The sequence below is a fragment of the Brassica napus genome, chromosome C1 (genome assembly GCF_020379485.1).
Source record: "Brassica napus cultivar Da-Ae chromosome C1, Da-Ae, whole genome shotgun sequence".
NCBI classification, from domain to species: domain Eukaryota; kingdom Viridiplantae; phylum Streptophyta; class Magnoliopsida; order Brassicales; family Brassicaceae; genus Brassica; species Brassica napus.
The window spans coordinates 38,982,363-38,993,786 of record NC_063444.1 but is presented as its reverse complement, the minus strand read 5'-3'; the positions used below and the strand labels follow the sequence as shown (position 1 = coordinate 38,993,786).

General features: G+C 36.2%; 1 protein-coding gene and 1 long non-coding RNA gene across 2 annotated transcripts; one reads left to right on the top strand and one right to left on the bottom strand.

Annotated features, from left to right (window-relative positions):
* The first annotated feature begins 1,357 nt into the window (after window positions 1-1,357).
* Window positions 1,358-2,708, top strand: LOC106376921 (dof zinc finger protein DOF3.1-like). The gene has a single exon (XM_013817053.3). It carries the CDS (start codon window positions 1,877-1,879, stop codon window positions 2,471-2,473), a length of 597 nt encoding a protein of 198 aa, XP_013672507.1. The 5' UTR covers window positions 1,358-1,876; the 3' UTR covers window positions 2,474-2,708.
* Window positions 2,709-5,582: 2,874 nt separating this feature from the next.
* On the bottom strand, window positions 5,583-8,838 carry LOC125580234. The gene is made up of 5 exons (XR_007317994.1): window positions 7,533-8,838; window positions 7,160-7,350; window positions 6,795-6,997; window positions 6,040-6,326; window positions 5,583-5,936 (listed from the first exon to the last, which is right to left on the bottom strand). It is a non-coding gene; the product is annotated as an uncharacterized LOC125580234 (long non-coding RNA).
* Between the last annotated feature and the right edge of the window lie 2,586 nt (window positions 8,839-11,424).

The window sequence follows — 11,424 nt, the reverse complement described above, 5'->3', positions numbered from 1 at the left end:
CACTGAATATCCCATCGTAAATCTTTCAAGGCAAAAGCTAAAGAACAATGTTTGCATCAAGGGGCGCTTGCTATGAATCCACTATAGACTAAGAACTGATCTCTGCAGATCGTAAAGATCAAAATATAGAAAAAAGAGTAGAGAGACTTTTCGCCATGAAAAGGAAAAGGCAGCACTGTTTGTTTTTTGGGGGCTTAAAGGTAAGAACAAATATAAGAAAACAAAGGGATACGTAGAATCGATATTGTCTAAACATATGAAGCCAAACAACATCTTGGCACCAAGACAGGAGTATCCAAATATGTTGGCAAAAGTTACTGCCCCCTCGATTTGTACAAAAACCTTTTTTCTAACATTATTTTCTTTCCAGTTTATAATGTAAAAGTTTTAATCTTTGATCTTTTAGATTTGTATGTTTACATGTTTCCATTAAAATAAAAGAGATAATTGTGTAAATGATACACAACATAAGAAAACTTGATAATGAAGTTTGTCTAACAATTAATGAGATTAAACTGCAATGACTTAAAATCACGTTTGTTATTTGGTGGAATTTTAAAAATATAAAAGAACAAGAGATTCGAAAAATATGAAATGAATACCTTTAAGAGAAAATGACTAGGATAGCACTAAAAAAGTTTTTGTCACAAATATAGCCTCTAAAAGTAAAAAAGACCAAAATATCACTTAATGTTTTATCAAAAAAGATAAATATACATTTATACCCCAATGGTAAATTAATTTAGACATTAGGATTTACAGTTAAGGGGTGGGGTTTAGGATTTAGGATTTAGGGTTTAGGGTTTAGGATTTAGGGTTTAAGGTTTAGGGTTTAGAATTTAGGGGTGAGGTTTAGGGTTTAGGGTTTAGAGTTAAGGGGTGGGGTTTAGGATTTAGGGTTTAGAGTTTAGGGTTTAGGGTTTAGAGTTTAGGGTTTAGAGTTTAGGTTTTAGGGTTTAGAGTTGGGGAATGGAGTTTTGGGATAAGATTTCAAATTTTGAAAAATAAAAAATAATTAATTTTTTCAAAAGATAAAATGCTATTTTGGTCATTTTAGTTTTTGAGGGCTATTTTTGTGACATAAACTTAGAAATGTACCATTTTTGAGATTTGCCCTACTTTTAAATAATTAATTATAAAATAAAATTTGGAATAAATATTTTTGAAGATTATAAAACAAATTTCAAAATTTAAAATTTAAAATAGGATTTATAATAATATAACTTATATCCTATAATTTAAATTATGTAATGTTTAATGGGACAAATGAGTTTTCATTTTATAACTTTAGCCAAATTCTCTTAAACAAATTCAAATTATTTTTGATCCCTCCAACAAAATGACATCAAACAAAAACAACTCTACGATGGTATTAGTTAGAAGAAGTGAGCAAGTCAACGTGAATTTTCAACACCACACTGTTGTCATCTAATCATAAACGAATACAAATTTAATAATTAATCACAAAACAATAATCAAAGGAAGAAGATTACAGAAGCCACTAATCTTTGTATTTGGGTTGCCCTATAAGACAGGTCACACACCACAGCTCCCAAAGCTTGTCCTCTCGTCGTTTAGACTTTTATCCCAACACTCTTGTCCTTCCCTCTTCCTCTCTCTGCTCCGCTCCAGATCTCTGTAGAGAGAGAAAGTGTTAGTTTTGTCTTATTTATGTGTCCAGAATCACTTCCTTTCTCTATAAAACCTCAAAACCCATCACTCTCTCTTCTCTAACTCTTCAACCGGTCTGAAACTGCAATCTACCATCTCCAAAATTCTATCTTTTTTGGTTCTGTAAAGACTCTGTTTTTCTATTTTGGGAATTTGATTAAAAAGAGAGAAAAAAAAGTTTTCTTTCGTGAAAGGAGAAGAAGAAATGCAGGATCCAGCAGCTTATTACCAGTCGATGATGGCGAAACCACAACAGCAACAACAACCGCAGTTTCCGGTTCAAGAACAGCTAAACTGTCCTCGCTGTGACTCACAAAACACGAAATTCTGTTACTACAACAACTACAACCTGTCACAGCCACGTCACTTTTGCAAAAGCTGCCGTCGTTACTGGACCAAAGGCGGGGCTCTCCGTAACGTCCCCGTCGGTGGTGGAACTCGCAAGAACGCAAAACGATCGACCACATCCCCTACTTCTCCTTCCAACAACAAGAAGACCAAGAACACCGATCCGGATCCTAATTCACAAAGCGCGCACAAACCGGATACGGAACCGACCCGGATGTTGTACGGGTTTCCGATCGGAGACCAAGACGTGAAAGGTATGGAGATGAGTGGTGGTGGGAGTTTCAGCTCGCTTTTGGCATCGAATATGCAGCTGGGTCTAGGCGGGATCGTTCTCGACGGGTCGGGTTGGGATCCGGGTATGGGTTTGAGGAGGAGCGAAGCGGGTAATGGAAGAGGTGGTGGTGGTGGTAACCCGTGGACTGATCTGGCTATGAACAGAGTGGAGAAAAACTGAAGAAAGTAGAGCGTATTTTGGTAAATTATTATGAAGCTGTAAAACTGATTTTATGTGCCACGTAGACAATGAACAGGTTTGATGAAATGACATGTTATGTCATTTTAGTTAATAACTTCTTTTTACTAGTGTTTTTTTGTAACTGAACTTTATTTACTAGTTCCTACTTCCTTTTGTTCTTTAGGTTTCTTAAAATACTAATCTTGTGTGTATTATAAGGAGATTTTCGGTTTCATTTTCTTATTTAAGTTCAATAGTAAGATGAAGAAATGTTGGTAAAAGAATTAACCACAAAACTTGAAATGAATTTTCGAGTTAGTATAATTCTTCATTAATAAATATCTTTGGTATCCTTTTCTAGAGTGAGAACTCCATCACATTGCTATTATTATTTTATTCTGAACCGTGAGGTATTTCGCCGACGATTTTATTGCATTCCGCTTGTCATTAGTTATTGGTAATTAAGTTTGAAAACGATATTAATTGAAACCCTTTTCAAAACTGTCAGTAGAATAGGCTCTTACTTCTTATGCTATTCGATACTATTAGATTAAATAATTGTGCACGAACCGACACAGATAAACAACATTCTTACGGAATGTGACATTCGTATTTGTAGTTTTATGTACTATAATCACTTTAGGTACCTAGGTTCTCTAGAACCATGATATTAAATATTTAACCGACTCCCTAATCCCTGTACTAGTAGTCGCCAGTTCTCTTGGGTTCAAAATGGCGTTTATTATGTCACAATTTATATAGCGATGAAATGTTTTAGTTCAATATTTCGATATAAAGAAGACAAAAGTATAAGTCGTTAAGAAAGAAACAAAATTCTATTATTTTTATAAGAAGTGGAAAATATAGTTTCTCCCAATTTTTTTTTTACTCATGCTATTTTGCATTTATTGGTCCTTGAGACTTATCATCGTTAATTTTGTTAGTTACTACAACATTTTTTTTAATCATCAAGCTGTAACTGTTTCTCTCTAGTAGGAATGTCATAAATAAAAGGAATGAATATTTTGGAATAGGAAAAAATTGAACGATGAATAAAATAGAATTGAAACTGAAATTATTAATGAAATTGTTGATTCCACTCATTCAATTTATTCACGAGGGTTTATTTTGTGGAACAAAAGGAATGAATTTTACAAAAAAAATTCAATTTTGTTCCATTCCAAAAATGGAATATATGGAATTGTTTTGGAATGGTATTCAATGTGACTGGTAAATATTTTATGGAATGTTATGGAATGTTAAAACCATAGCATAATAGCCATTATCTACGACACATTCGTCAAAGACCATAACACTCACCACTCCTTATGAATGTAGTTGACGTGTTAAACGACTTTGTGGAATAGATTCCACAAAATAAGATGTGTTCCTTACTGATGGAACACTATGGATTTGAATTTGAGTAATATGGAATCGCTACGAAGATGGTTTTTTGACAAACAATTAACCATGGTTTAAATTGGATGCATGAGTGACTAAAATGTTGGTAGTTTAGTAATAATGTGAGAATTTTTTTTTCTGTGTTTGAAGTTTAAACAATCTTTGATTATTTTCTAAATTAGAAAATTTAAAAACTGATTCCCAGCTTTGAGATTATGACATAAACCTAGAGATTTTCACTGATAACAAAAAGGTGTATGCATGAGTATTATTGTTCGTACATCCGAGTAAATATAGTGACAACCTTCTATATTACATTTTGCATAAATCATGTTTTCTCATCATATTTGTTGATTGCACGTAACATCTTCTCTATTGGTTTAATTCATACGTATCATTGTTATCATATGCCTAATTTCTGAAAATGCTACTGACATGGTTCAATAAATTTGTTTTTGGAAATAGGAAGATTGATAGATATATGAGAAATCCAATATGTTTACAAAGATTTGATCTTCCGATTTGAGATATTTTGTATTTGACTGGGGAGACAAAGAACAACAAGTTGCAATTCTTTTTATGTTTATTATTTATTTTCTTCTTTTACCTTATCTATTTTATGTGGATAAAAATTTTCTCACTTACAATTTTTTTGTACAAAAATTGTGAATGAAATCCTTCGCAGGCGTGATTGCATGGAATGTCCAATCGAACTCTATGACCAAATGCACCAAGACAGGCCATATCTAATCAAATATTTAAACTCCAAGGTTAGAATTTTAGGCACTGGTTACTTAGGTTTAGACGTCCAATCAAACTTTAAGATTAAGAGCTTGTATAGAATACTATTTATCTAGTTAGAAAAGTCAAATTATATATTTTGAAAACACACACACATATATATATATATACTGAACATACTTGTGATAGAAAATACGACCAAATACTAAGCTCGATGGCTCTTCCTATACCATGGAACAAGTTTTGTATATATATCCTTTTTGTCAACCGAATATTATTATTCAATGAAAACAATTAATAACAACAACGTCAAAATGAAAAGGGTTGGCAAATTTAATGGTGGTCCATGCGGCTATGGATATTAGATAGTGCTAAGATACCAAATTTTTAATAATGGTCCGCTTCTTAAAAACTAATTAGGGAAAAAGATTTATAATCAAGAACTAAATTGGTTTAAAGTTGAACTGACAATGTTTAACTAAATGTGTTAAGCTATCATCTCTGAAATTGAAATTCCTCTTGTGATGGCCTCACCGTCTCATAGCTTATGACTTGTTTTGGTAATGGTCCACTCTTATAACAAGAGTCTTATTACATAACACATTTCACATGTCTTGTGGGGGCTGTCTTGCTCAGCTCATGTTTTTTTAATACAGTTGTTTTGAAATTTTTGGTTGATCTCTTAAATTGTCAATGAAAAAATTACAAAGGTATCTTGTGGGGGCTGTCTTGCTCAGCTCATGTTTTTTTTAATACAGTTGTTTTGAAATTTTTGGTTGATCTCTTAAATTGTCAATGAGAAAATTACAAAGGTACTTAGTTTTCTTTGGGTAGTAATTATAGTATTTACATTGGAATATTAACATGTTCTTTTTCCCTATATTGAAAAGTAAAAACAAAAAATAACAACATAATAACGTTGATTTATGCATATGTATAATCGTTCTTTGTTGACCTTGATCCGTGATTGACTCACAAAACAGATATCAATTTGAATATTTATTGTACTGATAAATTACTACAAGTGGAACAACTGCTATTCCTCTCACTGTTCTACATGTGACATCACTATCAGTCCAATTTATTCTTATTATTATTATCTCTTTGAATATAAGATATTTTATTTACGAATTTACGCTATTTGGGACCTACGAAAAAAACCTTGAAAAACACAACACATACACTATGTAAACAGGAAGAAGAAGATTGAGTCTCTCAAAGGAGATTTGGACGTCGAAATGTCACGAGCCACTGAAGACGAAATGCGTATCACAACCATCAACAAAGAACTACTTGAGGCCTACAGAGCGGAAGAAGAATACTGGAAACAAAGAAGTAGGCAGATGTGGTTAACCCTTGGAGATAAAAAACATAGGGTTTTTTCATGCTTCCACTAGAGGGAGAAGGGCTCGAAATCGACTTACCGTTTTGGAAAACGAAGAAGGAGAAGCTGTGTACAAAAAAGAATAGATCTTGGATCAGATCAATCTATATTTTTGTACTATCTTCACATCCTCCGGCCCTGACTGCACCGATACAGTAAACCAAGCCATCGAACCTTGCATAACCAAGGAGTTAAACGATGGACTCATCTCCATTCCATCTGCTATAGAGATCAAGGATGCTATGTTCTCTATACACCCGGATAAAACGCCAGGGCCCGATGGTTTCTCCTCGAGTTTCTATCACTCAAACTGGGAAACTGTCTCATCTGCAATAATAAAAGAGGTTCAAAATTTCTTCATCACAGGAACTCTGCCGAACACAATTAACACTACTCACATCAGATTGATACCTAAGATCCTAAGCCACAAAAGAGTAGTAGATTACAGACCTATAGCTATATGTAACGTTTACTACAAGGTGATCTCAAAAATCGTATCCATGAGACTTAAACCAGTACTAGAAAGGGTCATTCCAGGAAGGGTCATATCCGACAATGTATTGATCACACATGAGGTCCTACATTACTTAAAGACTTCTAGCGCTACAAAGAGATGTTCTATAGCTGTAAAGACAGATATCATCAAAGCTTATGACAGGTTGGAATGAGATTTTCTTCAAAAAGTCCTATCTAGAATGGGTTTTCATGATATCTACACAAATTGGGTGATGCAATGTATTACTACAGTCTCCTATTCCTTCCTAATCAACAAAGAAGTACTAGGTTCAGTGATACCTTCTCTAGGGATCCGACAAGGTAACCCTATCTCCCCATATCTCTTCATTCTGTGCGCTGAAGTACTGTCAGGACTCTGTCGGAAAGCTCAAACAAACATGGAGATAGCAGGAATCAGAGTTGCTCGCCACTTCCCTAGGATAAACCATTTTCTCTTCGCTGATGATACCATGTTCTTCACGAGATCCGATCCCACCAGTTGCCTAGCACTCACAACAATTTAAAAAAAAATATGAGGAGGCATAGGGCAAATGATCAATGCAAGTAAATCAGCTATCACCTTCTCAGCAAAAACACCCACAGAAGAGAGAATCAGGATCAAACAAGCTCTCGGTATTGGAAAAGAGGGTGGTGTGGAAAAATACCTTGGCCTCCCTGAGCTCTTTGGTAGGAAGAAGAGAGACCTCTTCTCGTCTATAGACAACCGCATTAAACAGAAAGCTATCAGCTGGTCGACTCGCTAATTGTCTCCAGCAGGGAAATTCACTATGCTGAAGTCAGTCCTCACTGCCACTCCCACCTTCGCTATGTCATGCTTCTTATTACCTGTAGGTCTCTGCAATCAAATACAGCCAGCTCTCATCAGATTCTGGTGGGATCCAAATGAATAAAAAAAGGGATATGTTGGGTTTCATAGGACAAACTGACTGAATCTAAATATGGTGGAGGTTTGGGTATAAAAGATATTCAACAATTCAACAAAGCCCTACTGGGCAAGCTATCTTGGAGGATCCTTACCAATCCTAATTGTCTGCTAGCCAGGATTTTGCTAGGAAAGTATTGCCACGCAAACGCCTTCCTGAAAGTATCATGTAGCTCCTCGCCTTCGCATGGCTGGAGAGGGATACTTGAAGGCAGAGACATTCTCATCCAACACTTAGGCATAGTGATCAGAAATGACAACTCTACAAAGCTATGACATGACCGATGGTTGTCTGTATCGACGCCAAAAGCAGCAATAGGACCAACAACCTTAGACGCAAAGGACCTAGTGGTTGCAGATGTACTCTCCAGAGAAACATGAATTTGGAACAGATAAGCTCTTGAAAAGCAATTCCCTACTCTGGTAGAAGAAATTCTACTCCTCCGCCCGAGTACTATAGGAGCTGAAGACTCGTACTCCTGGCTACTCGACAAATCGGGTACGTATACTTCAAAATCTGGATACCTATCACAACGATTGCACACAACAGCTTTGCCCGCAAACTATACGGTTCCAACAAACTTCAACTGGAATAAAATGATATGGAAGGCGCAACTACTCCAGAAAATCCAACTCTTCCTTTGGAAAGTAATGCAGAACGCGGTAACTACAAGTGAGAACCTTCAGAAAAGAGGCCTACATGAAAACACTAATTGTATTAGGTGTGGGGAACAAGAGACTACCATTCATCTCTTTTTCCACTGCCATTTTGCTCAACGAGTATGGGAACTTGCACCATGGTCCTCACCAGCTAATCTCACCCAAGCTCTTTCCTTTGGAGAAAAATTGGTGGCTTCATATCAACGCATTAACCTACCACCAGTAGGTACAAATATCAATCTATTCCCTTGGATAGTGTGGAATCTGCGGATTGTTAGGAACCAACTACTCTTCGAGAACATGACTTTCTCCCTACAAGACTGTCTAAGCAAATTAGTGATCACAGCAAGAGAATGGACGACAGCTCAGGATGCACAACCAAAAATCACCCCGCTGCCAAATCACGTGACAGCGTCTCTTGCGATTTCACCAACAACGCTCTTGCCGACAACCCTAATCTGCAATACAGACGCAGCGTGGAGATGAGATACAAAATCAGCAGGATTAGGGTGGCTCTTCACTGATCAGAATCTCACAGAGATCGGGAGAGGCTCCCAATTCCAAGACCAAGTCTCTTCAGCTCTCCTCGCGGAGGGGTTTGCCGTTCGCTCTGCTCTTCTACGTGCAGTATCGTCCGGGTACACCAACATCTGGCTAAGATCAGGCTCTCAAGTGCTTGTAAAAGCAATCAATCTGAAACATCGTCCGTCGGAGCTCTACGGGACTTTGACCGACATTGCTTCAATTTCAGCTTCTTCATTTGCTTCATGTCGTTTCTCTTATGTTTCTAGACTTCAAAATGGGCCTGCAGACCTCATTGCTAAGGCATGTCTTAGCAATGGGCTTGATGGACTCTAAACTCTAATTTTTTTTCTAATTTAATCAGTTGAACAAAAAAAATACACGGTTTTGAATTTTCTTGTCTAATAACATTGTAAATGATAACAAAACAATAATGTGAACGTTTCCAGGAATGAAAAATCAGATAAAGAGGGAGTGAAATCAAGAAAAGAGAAGAGATTACATAAGGAGAATCTTTATTTTATTAAGAACACTCAAAGATATTACAAGGGATTCTTTAGGATTCAACTCTCTCAACTTACTTAGCTTTGTGGTTGTACCTACATGGAGACGAGACTAGCCTTGTACATAATGATGTATGCCATATGCCAATCACTTCCTAGAGAAAGTTTAGTGATATGCTCTTCGCGTTGAAATCTCGTGTAGTCGTGTTATCATCGTCGTATTGACCCCACTTACCTGTTAAACATGTGTTAGAGGTGTTTTAAGTTTGAAAATAACAAGTATGTGAGCGTTTGTAAGCCTTTTTCAAAAAAAAAAAAAAAAGTATGTGAGCGTTGACATATAGTAATTCTGTGTGTGTTTATATATGTGTTAATTGTTATAATGGAAATACCACTCTCTTGCTTGACCCATGCAACCTAATGCCTAGAGTCTGCGCTTCTTCCTTTTGTTGATCAACAGTGAGATGAGATCATAGATTTCGGTCATGTTAGATGAAGCACCTACATAGGCAAAAGTGCTTTACTTGTTTGGAAATGATAACAATCATCAGAGATTCTGCTAGCTAAAGAGTAACAACACACATACTCGTGATTACTTTCATTGATTAGGGATTTATTTGCAAGTAGCCTTCTCTCTATTATTTTACAAAATTCTCTATGTCAGTGACTCACAAGGAAACTTTTGACTCCAACATATAGAACTATTACAGCACATTCCAAGCTAGATGAGAAAGATATTCAGAAGGGGTTCTTTAGGTGAATATACCTCCTTATTGGTTGCCTGTGGAAATTTTGGCTTTCTGATTACTCTCTCTTTTCCAGAAGAATCTCACAAACTGAACAGTCTAGTAACAGTTTAGAAGTAGCAATAAGTTCAAAATTTTATGTGGTACATGTTGGTCATAAAGCCTATAAAAAAGGACTGAAGGGAACCAAGTAGTGCAAAATGATAACCAGAGGCTAATCAACTTGGAAAGGAATCTATAAGAGACTCCTTAATGTAAACCGCTAGTACAGCCCAGATCGAGTTCTCCTTTCAGTCCTTACAACAACTATAAGAATTGGAACTCTTTATCATAGAACTGTCTAAAATATAACGCCAAATAGACAACAGTGGGAAACATGAAACATTTTGTATAGTAAAAAAACCGAATAGGATTATAAGATAATGGACCGCAAGTTTCATATCTCTAGGTTTCATGTAAAGAAGTTAAACTGTCAAATATTACCTTGTCGAACAGGCCTTTCACATACATGCCTACACACTATAACAAGTGCAACAATTTTTTTGATCAATTCCAAGCATCTCAAGTATTGCTCTCTGTTTAAAGATACTGCATGCTTGTTGACAGATCAACTGAGACCAAAAAAAAAGAAAGGAAAAAAATAATAAGCATTTGATATGATACTTCCTTAGAACCAACGACATCACATTCCTGTTGATCATAGCTGGGGCTTTAAGCCAATTGTGTTAATCAAAGTTATTCCCTAGTTTCCATTGAAACACGGGGAAAGTTAACTTGAATGCAAAAAGTTCCTCATTTGATCAAGAATAAGTAAAAGAAGCAGATGATGTTGATTGTTGAGCATTACAAGAACATAGACTAACCATCCAGAACGACATAGGTGCAACAGACTTGACACTTTTTGTAATGCCAACTAAGATAAGTTAACTTGAATGCAAAAAGTTCCTCATTTGATTAAGAATAAGTAAAAGAAGCAGATGATGTTGATTGTTGAGCATTACAAGAACATAGACTAACCATCCAGAACGACATAGGTGCAACATGACATTTTTATCGAGCTCACTAAATATCTCACGTGTTCCAACCGCACGTGAGCATGTGAGAAGTCTGATCCACATCCTCAGTCGAGCAGATTAATAACTACTGAGACAAGACCAAGAAGGTTAACACCCTTTTTCTTTAATATGTCAGCCTCCATGTGGGAACCAAAATTCGCACCGTCGATTTCCGTTTAAATTAGGAAACTAGGAAAATCCTAATTTCCCAGAGGTCCCGGATCTCTGCGAGAGCCAACGGCAAGTGACCAAATATATGCGGAAATCATGAAAAGATAACAAACGAGTTTAGAGAAAATAGTAGATCTTATTTCGAGTCCGCGTAAGAGCGTTGCGATCATTACAAGAGATCATAAAAGCTTTGGCCGCAAAGGTTGTCAGCGAGTTACCTAGTTCTAGCGGCCTAAAAGCTCAAACCTAGTTGAGTCGCAGCTCGATAACAAAAGACGAAGAAAATACATGAAAGGTTTTTGATTGATTTCAGACTGAACCTTATGAAAG